This window comes from Pseudonaja textilis, chromosome 1 (genome assembly GCF_049901715.1).
Source record: "Pseudonaja textilis isolate UNSWEBS1 chromosome 1, rPseTex1.2, whole genome shotgun sequence".
In the NCBI taxonomy this organism is placed as follows: Eukaryota; Metazoa; Chordata; class Lepidosauria; order Squamata; family Elapidae; genus Pseudonaja; species Pseudonaja textilis.
The window spans coordinates 262535318-262560345 of record NC_141990.1 but is presented as its reverse complement, the minus strand read 5'-3'; the positions used below and the strand labels follow the sequence as shown (position 1 = coordinate 262560345).

General features: G+C 37.8%; 2 protein-coding genes and 1 long non-coding RNA gene across 6 annotated transcripts in view; 1 reads left to right on the top strand and 2 right to left on the bottom strand.

Annotated features, from left to right (window-relative positions):
- MAPK8IP1 (mitogen-activated protein kinase 8 interacting protein 1) overlaps positions 1-1499 on the bottom strand; it is a 66601-nt gene extending 65102 nt beyond the window's left edge. The window contains exon 1 of one of the 2 annotated variants that reach the window (XR_015740954.1): positions 1379-1499. Coding sequence is in view for 1 of the 2 variants with exons in the window: in XM_087921415.1 (XP_087777541.1) it covers positions 1379-1464 (86 nt within the window). In the remaining variant the exon portion in view is untranslated. The remainder of the gene's footprint in view (positions 1-1378) is intronic. The other variant, XM_087921415.1, reaches the window with a different exon arrangement.
- A 4087-nt stretch (positions 1500-5586) lies between these two features.
- On the top strand, positions 5587-9321 carry LOC148128175 (uncharacterized). Its single transcript, XR_015740953.1, has 2 exons — positions 5587-6941; positions 9206-9321. It is a non-coding gene; the product is annotated as an uncharacterized LOC148128175 (long non-coding RNA).
- Positions 9322-9845: 524 nt separating this feature from the next.
- Positions 9846-25028, bottom strand: part of CRY2 (cryptochrome circadian regulator 2) — a 37883-nt gene continuing 22700 nt past the window's right edge. For all 3 annotated transcript variants that reach the window (XM_026707515.2, XM_087921412.1, XM_087921413.1), the window contains 9 exons: positions 22564-22748; positions 20538-20626; positions 19296-19436; positions 17990-18301; positions 16078-16229; positions 15606-15808; positions 14916-15005; positions 14453-14586; positions 9846-10051 (listed from right to left, as the gene is read on the bottom strand). In XM_026707515.2, the coding sequence (XP_026563300.2) occupies positions 10034-10051; positions 14453-14586; positions 14916-15005; positions 15606-15808; positions 16078-16229; positions 17990-18301; positions 19296-19436; positions 20538-20626; positions 22564-22748 (1324 nt within the window). In that variant the 3' untranslated portion in view covers positions 9846-10033. The remainder of the gene's footprint in view (positions 10052-14452; positions 14587-14915; positions 15006-15605; positions 15809-16077; positions 16230-17989; positions 18302-19295; positions 19437-20537; positions 20627-22563; positions 22749-25028) is intronic.

Genomic DNA, 25028 nt, shown 5'->3' with positions numbered 1-25028 from the left:
CAAGCTATTCTCATAAAGACAACATCCAGATCCATAAAATAGTTTAAAGCAGACATCCATTAAAAAAGAAAACCCAGTTATAATTACAAACAGTTACAGAGGCAACCCACTGAGGTGCTGACCAAATGCAACATGTAATTTCAGAAAGAAATGTCTTCTAGGCAGTTACATCTTCTATGCAATTTTAGATAGATGGTTTAAGGACTGGCTGTTTGTATTCTCTGCTGGATCAACTGCTAATTCCTCTCAGGCATTATGTTCATCTCTAACATTATCTCAAATATTGTAGTTCCTTTTAACTTGCATTTCATTTGCCCCAAACCTGAAGAAGACACCAGTATTTAAACTGAAGATTTTTCTGAAGAATGGTAATATTTTTCTGGGGTAAGAAATGACTTATGAGAGTGAGAAAGATTTGTAGCACACGGCAGGAGAGAACTGTGTGGAAAGGGAAGGCCAGAGCAGTGCAAGAAGCGGTTGTATGCATATTTTCAGGAATACTTGTGTAACAGTGTCAGATGGCAACAATGTGGGGAGGAGAGGTTGTGCTCCCAAGTTCATTGAGGCAAGTGTATGCAGAGCCATTTAAATGTCAGTCATATTCAGAGGAAGGTAAAGGAGGAATCTTCCTCTTTCTCTTCTCCTCACAAAACAACCACGATCACTATCTCTTTCTGCCACCCCAATTACTCATCCCTCCTCTTCCAAGGCTGCTTCCACTTCCTTCAAGGAGTCCTGTGTGCTGGCCAGCGGGTGTGTGTGTGTGTGTGTGTGTGTGAAGGGGGGAAAGGAACCCCACCTGTTCCAAAGGAAGAGGGGGAGACAGGGTGCTGGTATCCCACCTGCTTGTTAATGCCTGGCAAGGCTCAAGCTGGAGTGGCAAGAAAGAAAGGGGGGGGGTCGGATGCACCTCCCCACTGGCCTTCCAAATTCGGCTCTTCGGACCCCCCAAATCTCTTACCCTCCCGACCCCGGGCGAGATGTGAATGAACGAACTCGCAAAGGAGAGGGAAATCTCCAAACGCCTTCCCTTTTCATCTTATGGGCTGGAGCATGGGTGAGAAGAAGCCTCATTCATCTCATCCCCTATAATAAACATCAAGGCAGTAGATAACAGGGATGGGGCGGGAACCTCTCTCTCTCTCTCTCTCTCCCTCTCTGTAGCCCCACAGAATGAAGCGTGGGGGGGGAGGATGCCCGGAAGAGCGGGGCCGGGGGTGGGGGGCGAAGGTAAATCACGGCAAAACGGGTTAGAAAAGAGATGGCACAGTAGAGGCTGTTGCTTCCCCCCCTCCCAATTCCCACCTTTCCCGCCGCTACAGCATCTCCTTTCCCAAAGGCTCCCCGGGGGTGGCTGAGATGGGGGAATCTCCAGTACCTGAAACTGGGGGGCGAGGCGAGGTGCAGCCCCAAGAACGGGGAGGATCCGGTCGGGGACGTGGCTCCTTTCTCTCTCTCCGCCATTCTCCCTCTCCATGCAAGCGGGGATGGGGGTGGGGGTGGGGGTGGGGAAGAGAGGCGGAGGGGAGGCTGCTGATGCTGGCTGGCAGGGGCCGGTAGGCGGGCAGGGCGAAGGGAGGGTTCGCAGCCAGACGGCGATGAGGTCCCGAAGCGGGTGCGGGTATGGTGTCGGTGCAGGCGCGGTGGCGAGAAATGGGTTGGGAGGGGAAGAAGGTCGCCAACGGTTCGGATCTGGCGAGTGGGGGGCGGGGGGCGGAGATGAGCAGGCAGTGGTGGCCACGAGCAACTGCAACAAGACGGAAGGTCGCCCCCAGTGCCAGGCTGGAATACAGCAGCCCCGTTCCCCCCCCCCCACCCTTTCTTTTGCCAACAGCAGGTGAAGCTATTGCTTCTCCCTCCCCCTCTCTCCCCAAACCTCGGCCTTGCAAGGTTGGCTTGCAAGGTTGGCGGCGGGGGTGAGTGAAGAGAGGGGAGAAGAAGCACCTGTGAAGGAGAGGCAGAAAGGTGAGAAGCTGCTCTGGGGCCTGAATGCCCGGTGAGGGTGTGGGGGAGAGTGGGGAGGGGAAGAGAGGAGGAACCCGTGGCAGAGAAGCAGGTGGGGTGAATTGCGCCATGCAAGGGGGGCGAGGACCTGAGCAAGGTGGGAGGAAACTCCTCAGAGTGTGGATGGTGGTGGTGGTGGCAGCTGGGAAAAGACCTCCAAATGAATTGTTTTAATTGTAGGTTGCTTCTCAGAGTGAGATGGTGGCATAGACATTTAACAAACAAATTAAAAGCTTCCGATGCCAATAGCGAAAGTATGATACATGCCTATGATCAAGTTGTCATCACCATCCAACAGCACAGGCCAACAGCCAGAAAGGATATCACTCCCCCGCTAAAAAAAAAAAAAAAAAGGACCCAGCTTATTCCATGCAATTTACAGAATTAGTACAGAGGAGTGATTGTAGAGATCAACAAGGGACGGGAAGTATGGTGATCGAGGGGGGAAAAGGCCAATGTCCGCAACATGCAGTAAGAAGGATACAGGGAATATCATCTCTAACATCTATTTGTCTGTTAGATATATATCTCACTGGTCCTTTAGAAGCTCCAGGCAGTGTACAAATGCTTCCTCCTCCAGGTTTTGCCTCACCAGAATCTTCTGAAAAAACGATGGATCCAAAGTTACTAAACCAATGGTGGGTTTGAACCTGACTCTCTCCAGTATAGCACTTTAACCACTACACCACCCAGCCTTCTTATCAAGGCAATACACAACCCTCTACTATTCCCACATTGACCACACCGCATCCTTTCTAATTATATCACAAGGCTGAGAGTGAGCAAAGAATCAGAATCCAGCCTCAGATCACCCAGATCTTTTATGATCTGGGCAGATCAGAAAGTTGAACCTACAACCTTAGTGTTGTATTCTATATGGTTCTAAATGACCAGAAGGATCATTGATGTACCAATGATTTTTTTCCCCATTTCTTGATTGATACTAACACCCATCCTTAAATTGGCAGAAAACTATAGCAGCATAGAAAGTACCATCCCTGTTGTCAGTTCTAATCTTACCTTTGCTGCCTATGCCTCAATAAATAAATGAACAAATATAATTTTTGACTAATGTCTTTAATTGGATTCTTTCAGTGAGTCAGATCTTTAGACTGGATTTGGCATTTTTATCCACTTACTGAGTCCTTCCCAGGGACCTGAGATAGGCAGATGCTGTTTGATAGTCTTAAAGGTATCATCACAGGATGTAAGCTATTCCAAGTAAGGCTGCCACTTTGCAATTGACTGAAGGTGATTTCGTCAAATGCCGATTGCATCCAAGGCACCTATTACTGTTAATACTACTTCCACTTTTTTTTGCCAGAGTCATTCTATGTGCAGGTCTTTGTATTTTGTGATTTTCTCCAGTTCTTTCTCTTCTCTTCTGCTGTCTCCAGGTATTACAATGTTCTCTGTGCAGACTTTTTGTCTTTCCCATCAACAGTTAAGTCAGAGTACTGTGTGGCAGATGCTAATATTATTATGACTTTCCCAAGCAGTTAATATAACCCATTTCTCCTGAAGTCTCTTGCAAATGATCTTAGCATCTAAAAGCTACACTAAATATATTTCTTATATTTCAAGCTAAACCTATTCTGAAAATCATAGAAAGTATCTGAGTTTTTAATTTCTTTATGCACAAATCTTATGGTTTTAATATCAGTGTAATATTGGTCTCATCATTTGAGGTTCTTGGAGTCATTTGACATTTTAAGAACACGTGACTGCCCTTGCTGGACAATCTTTCACGAAATGAAGGCCGTAGCGAACCTAATAACTAAGAAGTAGTAATTTACTATCTCCTAGCCCTGGATTCTTTTCACCTTTGTTCTTTGTCTAGGCATGTGGGCACAATTCCAACAATACACTAAGCTACACCCACTCATCATTTTCATTGTTTAAGAAAGGTTACCGGGCTCAGAAGCATTCTTGGAAATAAAACTACAGGTAGTTCTCGTCTTATGATCACAATTGAGCCTATTTTTTGTTGTTGTTAAATGAAACATTTATTAAATGAATTTTACGACCTTTCTTGCCCCAGTTGTTAAATGAATCATTGCAATTGTTAAGTTAGTAACATAGTTTTTAAGTGAACTTGATTTCCCCATTGACATTGCTTGTAAGAAGGTTGCAAAAGGTGATCTCATGTCCCCAGGAGACGATACACGTCATAATATGAGTCAGTTGCCAGGTGCCTGAATTGATCATGGTCACATGACCATGGGGATGTTGCAACAGTTGTGTGAAAAATGGTTATAAGTCACTCTTTTCATTGCCACTGTAATTTGAACGGTTACTAAATGAACTGTTGTATGTCAAGGACTACCTGTAGCACTGGACACCCAATCTTTGTAGCATGCCAGCTCCCCATTTTTCTTAATTTAAAAGATTTTTAAATGTTTGAAGTCAGATGAGTGAATTTATCAGGCACCAAAGGATGTGTGTCTCTGGCTACATCTATGTTCCTGGGTGCCATGTTGGGCCATCTATAATTTCATATATTAGTATTTCAACTTTTATTTAACATATTACCTTCTCCTGGAATGTATGCTTTGACTTCTAACTGATTAACTTACTGGAATTACCAACAATTTAAAGCTTATGAAGTTTCAAGTCATTATTTGACTTTTATGAATCCAGCAAGCAATTTCAAAAATCATTGAAAATTACTCCAATTTCTTTGCAAATATTTGCTCTATTGCTGATTATTTCAGGACAGTCAAGAAAGGTTGTTACTCTTGAAAGTCTAACTTAAATAATAATTCTGGGATTCCATGAACAAACTGTGGTAAAAAAATAAATGCAGTTAAGAATGTAAAAAGTAATCCAAGCTTTCAGCTATTTTTAAAAATTTGCTCTGAAAGCATAAGAGTTTGGGCATTCTTCAAAAACGTTAGCTCACCACAGCAGCTGCAAAGCAACTTAATTGCATGGTGTGATCTGAAGAATTTAGTAGTGTTCAAAAGATGGGAAATAAAGTTGGATGATGGACACTATGAAGGCTTGGGCAGAAACCAAGTGATTAGTCAATCTTTAATTTCAGAGTATTTTCAAAACAGGTTATTCAAGCTACTTATAGTAGTGAAAAGCATTCTTGCATTATGTTCTCAGTTATCCATTTCTTTCATTTCCCACAGTTCAAATTTCAGCTCAAATACAAATTCAGCTTGAAATACTTCCTCCTATATTCTTTAAGTTTGTCTTTCTCAACCTTGACAACTTAATTAATATACCTGGGCTTCCACCCCCAGAATTTTCCAGTCAACATGATGGCAGGGGAATTCTGGGAGTTGAAGCCCAAGTATATTAATTAAGATGTCAAGGTTGAGAAACAATGATGTAAGCCATCATGTTTGTGATAACCTTTGAGTAATTTAGAGATCAGAAAGATTTTCTGGCCTTCATGGAAACCAGTAGGACTGATTGTGATGTCACTTGAGTAAGCAACAATATTAGAGATTGGGTAAATGGACAAAAAGGATCCTTCTTAAGCCTCTTATGCCTTAAATTCCCACAGCAGGACAACTGACCCAATTTTGGAAGTATTAAAGATTTCTAAGAAGTTACTAAGGGTCCCTCAGTTTGGTACAGTTTATTGACAATAAATACAAAACAACATCGATTCATCCATTGAATTCATTGTAGAGAATAAAACATGTATTATATAGTTACTGTACAACATCTGTAAAAAGCAACAAAACATTTTGAGACAAAACTGAAAAATTTATATTGTAGAACATGCATCTCTTTCCAAGTAGTTGTAAGAAACAGGAATATATTTTCAGGAGACAGGGCATCAAATAATGCAGATTAATTATCCTCTATGAAAGTGAGAAATGATAGTTTAGCAATTAATAATAGCAACATGAGGTCAGAAGAGATATTTTGATCTATGCATATTTATCAAAGGATTATACTGGATAAATAGTATTAAAATGGTTTGTAAAATTGTTGTTGTTGTTGTTCAATCACTTCTGTCTCTGACCTGATGGACTCCATTTTGCCAGGATTGTCTATAGTAACTGAGTTTTTGTAAACTCTTGTTTGGGTCATTATATATATTTGGCTCATGGTGATATCTAGCTATGCCTTTGATTATTGCCTCTGATTTTTGCAAGCATAAGGGTCTTCTCAAATTATTCTTGCCTTTACATTCTGTATTCAAAATACTAAGTCTTAGTCTCATTATTAGTGTTTCTCATGAGCAGACTTTACTTCATCTAGCATTATTTTATTTCTGGCAATCCAAATCAATTCTTTTCTCCAGCTCAGTACATTTTTATTCATTCAGCCTTTCTGATAGTCCACCTTTCACAAATGTATTAAAACTGATATGTCTGCATGTCAAAAATTCTGCCAACCTGTTAGACATTGTCCCAAGTAGCAGCTACTTATTTCATGGCAACAGTCACTATCTCTCTGAATTTTTGAGCCTACAGAAAACAATTGGCTACTCTTTCAATTTCCTCTCTACAGTATTGGCATTGAGTCAGCATTACTTGACATATTCTTAAGATTTTTGTTTTTGTTTAATATTCAGCAGCTGATTGGCTTTTCTACTCTCCTTTCATCTTCAACAATCAAAGAGGAATTATCGAATTAATCGAATTAAAGTGACAAGATTTTCAACCTTGGTGCACTTTCTCAATTTTGAAACATTTTGTTGCTCTATATTTTAGCTGCTGCTTTTTGGTTATCATACAGTTTCTTCAACAGGGAGATGAAGTGCCTCAATATATCAGTTTTTAAGTGGTGTGCACCTTCTGCTGTATTCTACACAGTCAAAAGCAGTAGTATAATCAATATAGTAAAAATTAACATCTTTTTGGAATTCCCTTCCTTCTTTAATTATGCATTGGGTATTAGAAAGAGGATCTTTCCTTATATATGCAAGGTTTCAGATGACATCAAATGTACTCTAAGTCTTCCACTGCAATGTCCAGTGGCCCAAAATTCCCAATTTTGACAGCTAAGTCCCTTAGAAGGTCTCTGCTAAGGAGATTGAAATGGAGGGTACAACTGACATGGCTCCAGATCCATGAAACAATTTCATATTTTCAAGGATAAAGATATTTCTTTTCTTCATTACTGCAATGCTATAGGAGGCAGCAATCCTGCTAAGGCTACACTAAAAATAAATATTTTTGAAGGAATTATGATGTTTCTGTCCAGTGAAGTGAAGCTGGGGCTGGCTAGGGAATTCTGGGCCTTGAAGTCCACACAGTCTTAAAGCAGTCAAGGTTGAGAAACATTGTGTACGGTATACAGGCCTTCATAAGCAATTTATTTGCAATGTGAAATAATAACAAAATCAAAATAGAGGAGACCTTTCAGTTTCCCAACATAACTATAATTTCATGCAAATCAGCATCAAATTGGGTCAATCCACGCCACGAACTTCTTAAAGAGAAAGAGGAATTTCATGGCAAAATTCGAGAGGTCAAAAAACCTTTCCAAAGCCAAACAGACCTTTGAAGAAGCTCACTTAGAAGAGTTCACAATTTATGCAATTCCAGCCAGTTATGGAGGAAGACAAGAAACTATACGTCAGTGAAGCTGTACATTTTGATCTCAAGAAATGTTACTCAGCAAATTACCTCCTTTTACTTTCATATAGTTGTTTTTTCAACCACAAGAGGTAGAAACATACTTTAGAATATATTTAAAGCCAAGATTGTATATATATAAATAGAATACTGTGACTAATACTATTTTTATGTTTTTGAAATCTATTGTTCTTTTCATTTTGCAGTTATGTGAAAAAGAAAGTATGGGTAATTCATTTAGTGACAGTTCAAAGTTACAACAGCACTGGAAAAAAAAAGACTTATTTTTCATATTTATGATCGCTGCACCATCTCCATGGTCACATGATCAAAATTCAGATGATTGGCAACTGACACATATAAATGACAGAAGCAATATCCCAAGGTTAGGCAATCACCTTTTGTGGCCTTCTGAGAAACAAAGTCAATGGGGAAACCAGATTCACTTAACAAGTAATTATAAGTAATTTGTAAAATGGGACAAAACTAGCTTAATAAATGTCGCACTTAGCAACAGAAATTTGGGATTTATTGTTGAAAGCAAGGACTACCTGTACACTGTCTTTGAATTCTATTGTTTTACCCCTTAGGACAGTGGTGGCTAACCTTTTGGGGCTGCTGTGCCAAAAACTGTGCGTGCACACGCTTGCATGCCAGCACCCAGAAGGCAATGCACACACACACCCATGCCACCTGTGCATGCAACCCACCCCCACCCCCTTACCTGCACTGCACCTCACAGCTGTTTTTCGACTGGTTTGTGGCCTTTTTTGGCCTCCCAGAGGCTTTGCAGGCCGAATAATAGGCCCATTTAGTCACTTCCGGTATCACAGGAAGTTACAGAAAAATCAGTTGTGTGGCGCACACATGCGCAGTGAAGTAAGTTTGCCTGCAGCTCGCATGCCAGCACAAATAGCTGTGTGTGCCACCTGTGGCATGAATGCCATAGGTTCGCCATCACGGCATTCGACATAGTAAAAATCATCTGGTTCTTAGCAGTTCTTAAAAGTTGGCAAAGCATATCAGCACAAACATCTCGTATCAACCGTTAAGCAGAGTAGTGGAGAGATGATGATTTGGGCTTGTTTTGCAGCCACAAGACTTGAACACTTTGCAGTCATTGAGTCAACTATCAAAATACCAAATATACCGTATACCAAAGTACTCCAGAATCAAATGTGAGGCTATCTGTCCAATAGCTAAAGCTTGGCTGACACTGGATCATGCAACCGGACAATGATCAAGCTCACCAGCAAAGCTACAACTGATTGGCTGAAAAAGAAAAGAATCAAGGTGTTGCAATGGCCTAATCCAGGGGTGTCCAACCTTGGCAACTTTAAGACTTGTGGACTTCAACTCCGAGAATTCCTTAGCCAGCTTTGCTGGCTGAGGAATTCTGGGAATTGAAGTCCACAAGTCTTAAAGTTGCCAAGGTTGGACACCCCTGGCCTAATCAAAGTTCAGACTTCAACCTGATTGAAATGCTGTGGCGGGACCTCAAGAGAGCTGTGCATAATCAAATGCCCACAAACCTCAATGAACTGAAGCACTGTTGTAAAGAAGAGTGAGCCAAAATTCTTCTAACAATGATGTGAGACTGATATTTTGCTGTTAAAGGTGGTCCTACAAGCTATTGAATCATAAGGGATACTTAGTTTTTCGCACACCTTCTTCATCTGGGCTTGCTTTTTCTAAAATAAATGATGACATGGTGTAATATGCAATTGTGTTGTTGTTCATCCGAGGTAGTATTTACCTACTTTTCAGAACTGCTAAAGACCAGGTTATTTTTTTACTATGTCCTGATGTGTAAAACAATAGAACTCAGAGAGATTGTACTTTCTTTTTCACATGACTGTAGGTGTTCAGTATATCTTTTTTGTTTCAGAATAAACATGATTGGAAAAAAACACTCTGGTAAACATTAAATTTACTATTTTTAGTACCTTCAAATTGGTCACTGTTGTTCCAGTATTCTGCCTTTATAGAAGCAATAAATACTGGCTTAATGATATTTTTACAGATGTGATTCATTTATAATATTACCTGTATACGTTTAGTGGTTGCATGGAGTGTTTAAATGGAATTACTAGGAGCACCATGAAATATTTTGCATGGTTCATCCAAATTCTTCCTAATAAACAATGATAACAGAAGAAGTAAGGAATGTGCTAAATGAAGCAAAAAAAAAAAAAAAGATATACCATCTGCAGTACTTTGAATAAACTTGCAAATAAACAAGCCTGAGCTCCAGATTTTCCTTAACCAATTCCCTAATCTCAAGAAAGGCACATATTTGTTCACTGAGATTGTGTTTATTGACAAAACTTGTTTACTGCCTTTTCCATAAGAGATTTAGAGTCCTTGTGTATTGTGCATTCACACGTTCAACAAATTGAATTGCTGTTCGGTGTTGTGATTCTTCTTATGAAAATACTTCTCTATTACCCCATTAGCCATTCTATGACATTATTTTTGTCCCGTCAGTTTCCAAATTCAGTCTGAAAAGAAATGAGAAATCCATGGTTATTTAGCAGTCTTCTTACAAGCCGAGCATGTAAGCAGAGAATACAATAAAAACATGTTTATCTACAAATATTTACCACCATCCTGCAGAAAAACTGTGATCCAAATGAGTTTGTCCATTTATGGAAAAAAATTACCTGCTGAAAAGTATGTACAATGGGATCTGCAGTCAATTCTTTTTATTTGAGGATTATATATTTACAAAAGTGCCTATTCACTAAATATATTTGTTACTATAAAATCAATAGGGTACCTGCAGCGTTTTCATTTGTGAATATGCAGAATGGTAAAAAAAAAACAAGTCACCCAATGTACACATTCCCAACTGAGGTTTCAGTTTTCGCAATGACTTCATAAAACACAATTCTAGTTATAGTCCTCATTCAGTGATTGTTTGAAATGACCACAGAGTTGAACAGGAGGACTTATGACCATTCCTCATAGTTGCATCCATTCCAAGCAGTCACATGATTGTGATTTGGGCACTTAGCAATTGACTCGCCATTCTAATGGTTGTTACAATGTCCCATGGTCACAAGATTACTATTTATGACCCTCATTGATGGCTTCCAACAAGTGAAGTCAATATGGGGAAGCTGGCAGGAGGTTGCAAGTGCTAATCACACGATCAGAGGATGCTGTTAGTGTGTGAAATTCTCCCATCCATAGCAACAGATACTGCTACTCTGTGACGTTATGCTTTACAACCACATCCATTTAGCAATGGAGTTGCCGGTCCCAATTTCCCTTATTAAGCGAGGGCTACGTGGACCATGAATAAGCATCCTCTGTATTTTGAAAAGTCTCAAATAATGGAAAAATAAACAGTCCTATCCACAAATTTACACCCTATATAAGTCAAGACAGAAAAGAACACAAGAGGAAAGTTAAAAAATTTTGGAGAGATTTTCAAAGAGGAAGTAGTAATATGGATGTCACAGAGCAGTGATTAACAGTGTAATGCAGGGGTGTCAAACTCAAGATGTGCAGGCCGGATCTGGCCTGTAGGATGCTTAGATCTGACCCATGCTCTCCCCTGGAAACAGCAAAGGACTGGCCCACAGTGCCTGTGCCAGCAAAAACAGCTCGGGAGGGCCATGCGTGGCCCTCCTGGGCTCAGTTTTCAGCCGTGACAGCCTCCTGCAACTCTCTACCAGTGAAAACGCAGCCCAGGGGCCACATGTGGCCACCCGAGCTCTGTTTTCGCTAGCAGAGGGCTACAGCAGCCCCCCCCCCCGCCCGCCCAGGTTCCATTTTCACTGGCAGAGTGCTAGCAAAACAAACTAAAAACAAAACAAAAGGAGAAATGTTTTCTCTCTTGCATTTGAGCATTCAAGAAGCGACAGGAAAGGAGAAAGGGAAAGAAGAAAGAAAAAAGAAAGAAGAAGGGAAAATGGGAAGAGAGCAAGGAAAGAAAAATAAGGAAAGAGGGGAAGGGAAAAAAAGGAGATTGAAGTCGGAAGGAAAAAGAAGAAAAGGAAGGAGATTATAATGAGAGTGAGGAAGACTCTGAGGCAGGTCCTGACTTAGCACTTGCCCAGCACAGGTGCCCCCGTTACGAGTGACATTGAGCTGGCCACGCCCACCCTGGGCAAACATACCCTGAAGTCAAACACAACCTTGATGTGCCCATTAATGAAATTGAGTTTGACACCCCTAGTCTAATGCAACTAAGAAGTTATATATTGGAAATCTGAAAAGTAGGAGATAAGAAAGAAAACTGGAGCTAAATAAGGAGCCTAATGGTGAAGACAGTTTCTGAAGACAATTATGAAGAATGTGCAATGAGAAACCTAATTGGGCAAAAACCAGAAAAGCAAGAAATGAATAAATAAGTTCGACAATATTCAATCCTCGCAGTAGAGGGCAATAAAACCACAGCAATTTTGCAATGATGAGCACGTCAAGGATTTTTGGCTGCTAAAAGTGTACAGTCATTGAAAACATTCCAAAATCTCAGGGAGAAGGAGCCATGAAAGCATTCCCAAGGAGAAAAATTAATATTTATTCTAAACTATATCTAGGATAGTATCATTTCCCCTTCCCATTTTAAAAAGGAAAACAAGAAAGAAAAGAAAATGTGACTGCATAGAAAGATTAAAAAAAAGGAGGGAAAATAACAAGAATGCTTAAAAATGAAAGAACAGAAAGGCTATCATATGCATTCTTCAAAAATATTTGTAGAATATCTTTGTCAAATCACTGGTTCTCTGTCCAATTTATGCATGTAATATCACTAAATATAAAACGAAGTAAGCTCCATTTGAACCCCTTTGATATCCTTAGAGGAAGGCAATATTTACATGCTCTGAATGAATGAATGCTTTATTTGGCAATCAAAAGGTAAAGACTACGCTGCTAGTATATAATCATATTTCTGCTTCAAGAAAGGAAAATCAGAAATTAACTCTCAACAGAAGTATATTAGTATCAAAGAACCAAATTCAAAACAGAGGTGCCTTCTGCAGACTCCTTTTAAGTCCCTTGTTAAGGTCTCTTAACAGATATTTTTAAACAAAAGGAATCACCTAAAGCAGAGGTGGGGCGCTATGGCCCCTTTATGATTCATGAACTTCATCTCCCAGAATTCCTGAGCCAATGTTTCTTAAAGTGAGGTTCAAGGACCCCTAAGAGTCTCTCAAGATCCTCTCAAGGGCCCATGAAATCAAAATTATTTGCCAGCCTATGTTACAATACACTACTAAAATCCCATCAAACAATTATGGGCAGCAGCATTCAATTTTTAATTAAAAATATGTAAATATTCAGAAACATAACCCGTACAAACAAAAGTCCTTTTTATGGTCATCCATAATCTTTAAAAATGGGAAGAGGTCTTGAAAGGATAACCTTAAGAAAGTTTAAGAAAGAAAATGACCTAATTAAAGGTTTGTCTCAGTGTTCATGCTATTATTAAAAAGACAACAGAGCCTCTCTTTGAGGAAGTGGTTTAGAAATATGAAATACAAATAAATAAACTTATTGTTTTAATGATGAAAGTGGCTATAACTGACATTTTCAAAATAAGATACTATACAATGAAAATTAAATAATAAAATTTCTGATCATTATTAAAAATCCTCATCCCAATTAGGCTAGTAGACTAAAAGAAAAAGAATATCAGCTGAATCAACAAACCTATAACAATGTGTCTATTTTTTAAATAATAATTGCAATTAAGGAAACACAAAACAAAAACTTTCAAATGCTAATAGCAGAAGTCATATTTTTCAATATTTTATATGGAACACATTCAGATGTTGGGTAATCTAAAAAAACACAATCGTTCCACAGATTTTCCCTTTATATTTTCCATATTCTTTATAGGGTCTAAAATAGAACAGTCACAACTATTCCTGTGCAAGTTTTCAACAGGAATAAAAATATTGACTCTAAATGTTGCAAATAAAGAAAGATCAATATGAAAAACCTTTGCTCTTTCTGATTACTTTGTGCTTCAGACTGTTCATAAAACTGTCACTTTTAAGTTTTTAGAAAAATGAAACAGAAGTATTTCTTCCTGACAAGCAATTCTGATTGCGCAGGTCATAAATGTGCTAAGAAAAAAACAACAACTTTAGACTCAATATTTACTAGTGGGAAAATAATCCTGCAAATTTCCCAAAACCCTATATTGTAACCCCAAAAATAAATCTAATGCAAAGGTAGCAGCAACCTGTGGACTAAGTGAGACTTTTCTCTTCCAGCTTCATTTTGTAGTTCCCATGCTGCTGAATTTCTGCAGAAAAATGCAAAACTTGAAAGGATAATTCAATTAAGCCCAAACCAGAGCCATTAAATTCTGTTTATGAAGTAATATTTTCTCTCAAAGCAACATTCCAAAAACTAGGGAAACAGGCTCAAAATTTTACCTTCCTCCTCAATCCTTTGGACTGTCCCTTTTATATCTTTACACTGTTGTCCCAAAGCAGTAAAGGAATAGAGATCCAAATTATTTGACTGGGTTTTTGCACATCCCAAATATCTAACATTCACAGAATAATAGCTGTAAGGGGCCTTGGAGGTCTTCTAGTCCAACCCCTGTTCAGGCTTCTGTGATGGAGTTCAAAGACCAGTCATTGTGCAGGGTGCCAAGATGTCTGACTGCCCAGGCAGAGTTTATTACATTTTATAGGGTTTTTACAAGAAGACAAAGGCAACATAGATACAGCATTTGGATTGGTGAAAACCATCAACCAATCCTTAAGAATAATGGTGATGTTAGTAAGGTGAGATCATGTACAAGTCTGGGACTTTCCAACCCAAGATAGTAGGGAATGAGATCATGTAAAGAGGCCTCTGTATTAGACACCGCAGTGTGCTGCTTCCGCCATCCACAGGATCTCTCTTGCTATTACACTTCTGTAGCTACTCACTTGCAAAAGTTCTTGTTGTGGGTTCTTTGATACCCGATGTACCATCATCCTTGGCCTTTTGTAGAGCTCTTCATTGTTTTCTTCCCCAGCATAACATTTCCGTTTTGGAGAAGTACAGTGGGATTGCCTTAATGCTATAAAAAGGCAAAGAGAAGAGATGCCATTAGATCTCTCCTCATCTTCTAGAATCTCAAAAGTTGTCATTTAGGCTTTTAAGTGTTTACCATGCTAGATAGAGGGTACATATGGGAAAATGCAAGAGAAAAAGTTTTAATTGTAGATTTCTGTTTACCATTTTGCTTCAGTTTCTCACTGAAGGTAGTACAATGTGATTTTCCTTTCACTTTTAAGCAACTATTAGAATGCACAAATCATTCCAAGAGATTTACTGAAGCTATATTAAAAATGAAAGTGGTCTAATGCCACTGCAAAGTTGCATAATTTGTGGAAACCACTTGCTCACTTGTATTGTTGCAACCTCCATGGGCTGAAGAAAGGTCTGTGGTTATATTACTGAAGTCCTCTATACAGGATGGGACAGAGGCCAATAAACCTGGAAAACAATGACATCTCTATTAAAGAGCAGGCCTACATTTTCACTGCACCTTTAAGTACATTCACATATACACACATGAATGAAAGGGAAAATATATAGCTCAAGGTTGAACTGTGGGGTCCTTGATGCTCTCTAAGCTTAGTTGCTTTCTTGCAAATGTTTCATTACCAAACTACACAACATCATAAGTGCTAGCAGGGAGTGGGATTTACTCTCATTTTATATCAGCTTACTCTGTCAGTATTGATGGGAGTGGTCTTAGTAGTTACTTGATTAGGCTGTTTTTTTACTGTTAATTTTTTTATCTGAGTTGGTAGATTCTTGATTGGGGCATTGTTATTTCTTGGTTGTTGATCCAGTGTTAATCTTGGTGTTAATCTCTGCTCATTTGAGTGTTGATATCAAATGAGAGCCAATCCACTCCCTTTTAGCACTAGTGATGTTACCTAGTTGTGTGTATGTGTGTGTATTTGTATGTATGTATGTTTGTATATATGCATGTATGTATGTATGCATGTGTGTATGTGTCCCAGAGCTGATGAGACATGAGCAACATACAAATGTAATACATTATTACAAAATATCAAATATACATACATAGGCCTCTGTAGCGTGAGAGCTGCTGATAAATCTGCTTCATGCGTTCAATGTTTAGTCGACTGGTCTCTGCATGGTTCACCATGGGTTTGGGATAGTTTACCCCAATTATACATTTTGCTGCCTTCTGAACTGACCCAGGGGCATTCCAGGGCTCGTAGATATAGCGTGATGGAAAATCTTTCAATTGGGGTAGATACCGCCTATAGAATAAATCAATAAGGATTATTGTTAATTATTGTAAATAATTTATATAAGTCGCCAGCTAGCCCAATTACGTAAAAAGATGAGCTTGTATTCTTATTTAAAAGATGTTTTACTCTACTTATGCAAGACAGTGTCTGTTTGTGAATTGACAATCAAAAACTGTGCTACAAAAGGGGAAAAAGGGGACAACGCGAAAAGGAAGAGCAAATATTCATTTTGGCTTTAGTGTGACAAAAGCTGTGGTGACCTCAGCCCTTATGCTCACCTAATGTAGTCACCGCTGGGATCTGTACGACGCCCAAACCCAACAGGACAGTAGCAGTGAAAAAACTGCTGGAAGAAAGCACTGCAGGAAAGCCACATCCAGCTGCCTGCATTTACACTGAAATCTGCATCCAGAAGCAGCTCATCAAATACCTGTGGAAAGGGAAAGAGAGAAAATGTGAGGGAAGACTTTCACGGTAAGCCTGAGTGGTCAGAATCAAGGACTCTGTTCAGTGGCTGGTACAATTTTGATGTGAGGGAAAGAAACAGATTTTTAGACGGTGGACGTATCATGTTTGTTGTTGATCTTATGTCAACTGTTTTGGAAGCCTTGTTAGCTGTACAAAGTTCTGATGTTTAGTGAAACTGATCCTGGAGAATGAATGCAATTAACTGCTGTGTATTTTATTTTGTATATTTTATTTTTATATTACTCTCCTTCCAATGAAGCCAAGAGCAATGTATACTATGTTGAAGTATTAACATTCAATTCCCATAACATGCCTTGATTAAAAACAATCTGTGTTAAACCAACCTCCATAAAATAATAAAACATTATTTAGATTCAAGACAAAAAAAATACCAGTCTGATCTTGGGGCAGTTGTTACCTTGCAAACACATATTGAAATGATATTTTGAATAGGAGAGAGGAGAGGTGAACAAAGAAGTCTTTAAATGACAGAATGAGCTGAGGCAACCAAATTTGCCTCAGGAGAAAAATCCATAATTGAGGGGCCACTATCACTGAGGCCATGGTTCTATCCACCATTCTGCAAGGTAGGCCCACTTTTCCTGCTGATCTTAGTGCAGGAGTTGGGAAGCAGGCCTTTAAATATCTGTATTCTGAACCTCTTGGTAAGACTATGCTATCCTTTGAATTTGAAGGCACAAAAGTGCTTCAGAAGCAGTCATGTATGTAGCGTCTATTTGCAACTCCTTGAAATAGTTGTCCCTTTCCTAGGATTGTATCGTTGCCGATTGCAGTACTATGTGGTTTAAAGCATTTAAATATTTAGGGAGTTGCGAATAGATACTACATTAGTATCCCACACATTTCAAAGGATATTTTTGTTACTGAATCTGAAGCCCTGCACTGCTGTATTACTTGCATCTTTACTAATGTCAACACAACCAGCTAACGCAGCACACACATCAGTACTATACATTCACGATTAACTACCCCAGTGGTTAACTCATCAGCTGATTTCTGCAACTTGTGGACTGTTTTCAATGGTAAACCATGTAGCAATAATTCAGTCATGGAACTGATAGAGCCGAAAATAAGCTACTGTATTGGCTCCAGTTAGGCAGAGTTGGCACAGCAGTGGAAAATGGATATTATATATGTGTGTGTGAATAGAGCTGTGGCGATGCAGTAGTTAGAATGCAGTATTGCAGGCAAACTCTGCCCACAGCCAAGAGTTTAATCCTCACCGACCCAGCCCCTACCGACTCTGTGGTCAGTAAAATGAGGACCCAGACTGTTGGGGGCAATATGCTGACTATGTAAACCGCTTAGAGAGATGTAAAGCACTATGAAGTGTTATCTTGTGCTATTATATTATAGCCATATTAGCACTATGAACTAAGTATCTACAGAAACGCTGAAATGATATATAAAAAAGCCCAATGCCACTAAATTATATTCCAATTGAATTTGGTTTCTGGGAATTTGCCTATATGTTCCTATCATTTCTGCTAAGATACTATTTTCAAATCTTTCATTCACTCTTTCATTACTTAAAAAGAGATTTTTATCAACACGATTCTCCAAGATAATACTTTTCCTTTATAAGAGAACAACAGTTTCAATTCCTCATGGTCTATATAACCACTCTTTCTTAAATAATCCTCCTCCTCCTCCTCCACCAACAACAACTGTATTTTTTTAACACTTCCTGACATGACTCACCCTCACTCCAGATTCCCAGCTGATCCAAAGGTCACCTCTGGTTAGAAAGCAGGCAACAGCATGCCGGGCCAAGTGGTGAATCCAACCTTCCTGCCTCAGTTGAGTCATAATTGCATCAATCCAAGGGAAGCCTGTCTTGCCTTCTGCCCACTTTGCCAAGGCTTCAGGATTCCTGTCCCAGGGGATCTGTATGCAAATAGGATTTCCTTCCATGCGATCAAATTTAGGATTATTTGTGGCAGCTGTGTAAAAAAATTCCCTCCAGAGTAATTGGCCATAGAGTGAAAGAGGTGGAGTGCTGTTCCGCTTCACCTAAAGAGGGCAAAAAGATTACATCATATTGGATGATTTCTGTCAGTCACCAAATCAATTCTGAGGTAATTTTGGTTCCAAATTAAATCTACCCAGGGAATAAAGTTTTAGGAAACTTTTAATTGGAGAGCCAAGTATTTTGAAGAAACATCCACTCCGGGACCAAGGCAGCAAGCCTATTTAGAATAGAACAGTTCCACTGAACTCTTTACCACATATTTGATAATCTGATAAGATTATTTGCTTCAAATCTTTTTTGTCCACTGAAAAGCAGGACATTCAGAATAATAAAAGCAAAGCAGTTTAAAATATCTGATGCAAAAGATAATCCTAGAAAATGTCTAAAAAATATGGATTGAATAATTAATTGCATTGTAAAAGCCATTCTTTTAGATTTTATGTTGCTGTTGTGTACATATTTCCTTAAGGGACAAAATATATGCATAATTTAAAAATAATACAGTTTTAAATGTGGTTTTATTTTATTTATTTATTTACTTACTTATTTCCCATAGTTATTATTTTTACAAATAACTGAAGTGCTAAATGTATCCAACACACCTTCCTCCTCCTGTTTTCCCTATAACAACAACCCTGTGAGGTAAGTTGGACTGAGAGAGAGAGTGACTGGCCCAAGATCACCCAACCATCTTTCATGGTTACAGCAGAACTAGAACTCACGGTCTCCCATTTTCTAGTCTGGTGCATTAACCACTAGACCAAATTGGTCATGTCATCATTTGTACACATATTTGTAATTTCTTATTTATAATTTATAATTCAATCGTATACTGTGACTGAAAAGCAACCTAAAAAATATGAGTACTCCTAGGTAAGGTTCAACACTATAGTAAAGTAGAAATAAGTCTAAGGAACATAATACCTGGAAGGTACGCATTGTTACAAGTAGAAATAAGTTGGGAATTAATATATTCTCCAAATCATTCCATTTCCATGTGTCCACAAATCATCTTTCCAATTCCCATTTCCTCACCTTTTTATAAAGTTCCCAAAGCCGATAATAGAATAAGCGACAAGACAAGCAGCCAAACCGAAGATAGGGACTCAACCCTGTGGGGCTGGCCAATAACGAATTGGCATTCATCCTTGGCCGTTCATAGTTTGCAACCCATGCCTTGAAGATATTGGGACAGAAACAAATAGATGTGAAAATAAAAAAAAATAAAAAATACAGAAATTATTTCATTTATTCATTATTATAATTAATAAAGAAGATTCAGCACTTCTTGATTAAAAATGTTGCTTGCTGTTTTGACCAAGCTTATAAATATCTTCAAATATTTATACATGGAAATAGGAAAAACATCTTAGCAATCTAAAAATAATAACAGAGCCTGTAGCAATATCTGACATAGAATATCTGACTCAATTTTTTTTAAACACAGGCCCCATGTTTCATCACAGAACTAAATTAATCCCTATGGTTATCTAATAAAACATGATTTCTTTCAGCACAAATAACTAAGATCAAATTAAATACAGAATGAAGGTTGATCTAAATTGCCAGGAAAAAAATGTACATGAAAGATTAGCTTTATAAAGGCATCAAATGGATATTCCAGTGTCTTGAGTTTTACTTTTACCACATACTGAGGCATAGCTTAAGTCTTGCTCAAGTGTAATATATAGCTTAATAAAATTTTCAGGGAGGTGGCAAGATTTATACTGAATTAGAATCATTGCCTGAAAACTACATTTGATGATAATAGTAGTAGTAGTAGTAGTAGTAGTAGTAGTAGTAGTAGTAGTAATAATAATAATAATAATAATAATAATAATAATAATAATCCAGTTAAGTATCTATAATAGAAACATTATGGAAAAAGGATTTGAGGGGAGGAAAGCACAAATATTATTTTGGATTGCGATATTTCTTTTATGGTATTTCTCAGCCATTACAGCAAAAGGATTCTATTCTATTCATATTCATTAATACATGGTACATTTATATCTCAAAAATGTAAGGCTTAGATGACTTAAATGACTTAGAACAGTGGTTCTCAATCTGGGATCCATGATGCTATCATACATAGTTCGCAAAGGCTTGAAGAAATGTTATGATTTAAATTTAGAGTTAAGTCTTGGGCGTCCATGGCCATGTCTATGACCACAAAAGGTATTTAAAAGGGGTCCATGGTGAAGAAAAGGTTGACAACCAATGACTTAGAAAACAATCCTTCCCTGAAAGGATCGCAACAAAGATAGGGGTTGTTACCTTTCTTTCCAAATGCTTATCCAGACGAGTTAAGGCTTCAGTCTCCCCTCCCTGCCAAACAGTTGGAGCAAGTCCTTCAGTGGGAAAACCTGAGTGAAAAAGGAGTGCATCTATTAACTTACTATTCAGGCAGCATGATTAATATCTCAAGCTGTCTCAGAACCGTTTGCTGCCATGTTTGCTAAACCACATGCAGAACTGTTTAACTTAAAATGAATACCTGGAATGAGTCAAAGTACATCTTTAGAAAAAAAGAACCCTCATCTGATACATGCATGCAGAAACTGCAACTTATGCTATTAAAACAGAAAAATATCTTGTTCTTTTTAAAAATCCTTTTATCATAGGGTGTTTTTTTTAAAAAAAAGCTCTTATGTGAAAAAAAGGTAGGGGCTTAGGAATCGAAATGGCAACAGTCCCATAGAAAGTCCTGGTTTAATAATGGTAATTAGGGACTGTAAAAATAGACAGAAATTATCTGGGTGCAAATACATACACACAGTCATAAAATTTTTTTAAAGATCAACTTTCAACTGAAAACAGATCTTTTCTTGCTGGATTAATGAACAGCCAATTAGAAAATAGCCACGGAAGATCATTTATCTATTACTGCTGTGAAACTATTATATGCACAAAAATGGAAAGATTCTGAAATATCCACAGTGGAGGAATTGGTGAAAATGCCAGACCTAGCAGAGAGGAAAAAAATAATTTGTTTATTTCCAGAAAGATCCACAACTACACATATCAGTCACTGGAAACTCCTTATGGACTGTTTGCTAAAAAAAGAGAAAAATGTACTTTATGGCTTTGGATTTATGGCTTGGAAGATTAGAAAAGGAATTGGAATTAGAATTAGAAAAGAAGAAAATATGATGTAACTTTATGAAATAGGATAAAATATAAATGCGTTTATAACTAGGGTAACATATGTCAGAAGCCATTTCATAATCAGAGAATACATATTAATCATCTGCTGATTGCCATATAATAATATTATACTATATGGTATTCTATTCTCAACATTTCTATAGATCCAGATATAATGGCAAGATAATAAAACTTAAGAGAAGATTAATAACAGCAATGGCTGCTGAACCATAGCTATTTTTGTGCTATGGTCAAAAGATCAGCAGACAATTAACTACCTTGTGAACTTCAAATAAAAAGGAATGATAGTTAAAGCCAGTCAAACATGCTAGAAACTTCTAGCTTCCTAAATAAAATTTTAACAACTGGGAAACATAGTAATACTGTATTAAAAGTTCTTTGAAATGTTCTATAATCACAAAATGGAAATCAGAGCAACACAAAAATGTTTTACACATTGCATACTAAACTTAATTACAAATACTGCTTATATTTATATTTGCCCTGACATATCAATTTATTCATTTTTTATTCTGCTACTTAAAAATTATGCTGCACTTTCACGCAGTTCTGGGTTTAAGATATTATTCCGTTTGTCACCGTCATTTTATTGTACTTTTATTTTCTGTTGTAAATTTCCCAAGCCTTCTTTTGAATGCTGGGATAAAAAAATCACTAATAAATACTATTTTGCTGAATTATATAAAAACAGTTTGGTCACTTAATTATTAAAATGTATAATAAAGTATAATATAATAATATAAAGGATTTTTTTTACTCTTTGCATAGCATGAATAACTATAATGACCTAGTGGAGGATATTTATGTAGCTGCCTATAATCACAGAAAAGTGAGATGAGTGGCTATATAAACAGAATGAATGAATGAACAGAATAATATGGGCACCACTTAAACACCTAAAAGGATGGGTTAGGGACAGATCATCCTGGAAAAGGGCTATCCACGCCAAGAATTAACACTGATTATATCAAATGGCATATAATCAATTAATCAATGGACACCTGACCAGTTCATTTTCTAAACTCCAGAATGTGTAGATAATGCAAAGATTGCTTTGAAACCAAAACCAGATCAGATTAAATATGTAAGGCACCACAGCCCATCCAGGAAGTGTTCCAAACCCACCCAAAATTACCTAGTTCTTCTAGAGATGGTACTCCATAGGTTTCATCGTGGTTCTCTTGGATCTCTGTCTTGTACATCTCCATTTGTTGGCTTGTTATGGTGCTGATTGGCTTTTTTGGCAGGTCCATGCGACTAATGATGGCCTGGAAACGTTTGTAAGTGAGGGGTGGTTTGTGTCCATTCAGCTCAATGATCCTGCAGGATAAAGAAAAAAGGAAAGAACAGCTTTGTTCCATGAGATGGGCAGGAAAAGTATACTGTCAAAACCTCCCTCCCTCATTTTTTTGTTTATCCATTTATTTACTTCCTTGTTTATAGAAATTGTTTCCTTCCTTGTTACCCTTCTAGAAGTGACTTTTCCCTCAAACATTAGGGCTGGAAAGTTAGAGGAATTTGGTTGATTTGTCTGTCTGCAACTGATTTGCAAGATGGAAGCAGATTTTTTTAAAAAAACCCTCATGGTGCATTATATTATTCAGCTCTGTTGGACCAACAGCTGCAGGACTACTGGAAGAAAGGTTGTTTACCTATCACAGATATACAAACACTGAAAACAAATGTTCTATTATTTGCTTATTTGCTATTACAAATCAAGTCTAATGGAAAAAGGATAACCAAAATGCACCAGTTCTGGAAAAAAAACACCATCCATAATTAAAACTAACCGAATAAGAGGTAGAATACCAACATTGACTTATAATACAAAATATTCACAGAAGTAAATTTAGAAGAATCACAAAGTCATTCCTGTTTTTCTGAAAATACCGGAAGTGACAAAACGGGGCTAGATTTCGGCCTACAAAGCTTGTAGAAGCCTGAAAAAGCCTTCCTCAAGCCTCTGGGAGGCCGAAAAAGGCCTCAAACCAGCCAAAAATCAGCCGTGAGGCACGCACATGTGCAGTGAGGTAAGTTTGCCTGCAGCTTGTGTGCCGGCAAAAATGGCTCTGCATGCCACCTGTGGCACGCGTGCCATAGGTTCTCCATCATGGACCTAGGGCAAATAAATCAAAGCCTTGCCAAAAGCAGCTCATATTGTAAAATCAAGGTGAATCCAGCATTCCTATAGAACCATTCTCACTCTCAACTCAATGAAAGTTGAGACTGACGTGGCTTTATCTGTGTATTTGCTGTTTGACTCAGGGTATTAAAACTAGAATGGTGAAAGGTTTACAGTGGCAGCCTTTATTAAACACAAAGCATGAGAAGTCTTGGAGTATATATCTCCTCTCCCTCAACGTTATGCAATGTATTCAAGGACTTTGACTGTACATTTATATTGTTTCCTTTTTCGGGGGAAAAGTTGCTCCAAATATTGTATAACAACATCGAAAAGAAGCTAAAGCAGCATTTATGAAGGCAGCAGTCAAATTCCTTAAAAATAGCAGGAAGATATTTTTAGGATGTTTTTTTTAGGAAGTACTGTTCATATGTGATCATGAACAATTCAAATAACTTTGTGAACCTTAAAATAACATTTTAAAAATTGGATCTGCATCTGATTTTGAAAATTTATTTGGGTTGAGCTAAAAAAAAAGAATCAGTTGCATGTGCTTTTCTTCCTCCCAATTTAGATGTAAAGGGTTACAGTCCCCCTCCTCCGTACCCTTATTTCCAAGAGGTAGCACCTTTGTAAATATTTCTGTTGCCAGTATGTATGTATATGAACTACAGAAAGAGAGAAAAACAAAAATTCTCCCCCCTTTTTTTGTTTTTGTCATTATCTGTGATTTGAGGGGTTTGCTTGGGGATAACTGTTTTATTTCCAGGACTTTATAATCTATAGCTTACACTCTCTGGGTGCTATGCATATATATTACCATGTTTATTGTAAGTCCTGTAATGTACTGTACTGAGTATAAGACTATTTCATTGAAAATACTTATAGGAGGAGTAGAATACAGTCTATTATCTAAAACTAGAATGTATTTTGCTAATATTAGATACATTTAATATTTAAATAAGAAACTTCCATATAGTTTGCTGCTGAAGAAGCCTGGATTTATTTATTTTTAAACTTATTTTTAAACTTTATTTTAAACTTATTTCATCACACTAAATGATGTCATTATTTAATTTTTTTGGACCTAATTCAGCATAATGTCATAATTCCATATTTAATGGAAACTGGATTGACTAGGCATTGCTGTCCCCAATTAAACTATTAAATCTACATTTTCATGTACTAAAAATTCTACTTCTTGAAAACCAGTACATTAGCTCAAAACCAAGAATAAAAAAGATACAATGAGCAATGTATTGAAACTAAATATGCAGTAAGTTATATTTTCTTTGAATAACATTCTAAGTGTCAGGAGTCTTGGACTAGTGATTTGGTGGCCCCCACTTTTATGAAACACAAAACTATATTTACATAGTTCAAATTGGAATAGCAGAACTTGGGGAGGGGGAAATTCCTGTATAAATAGGGAAGTGTCAAAATCGTGGGGGACTGCATCGAACAAGTTTATTTATTTT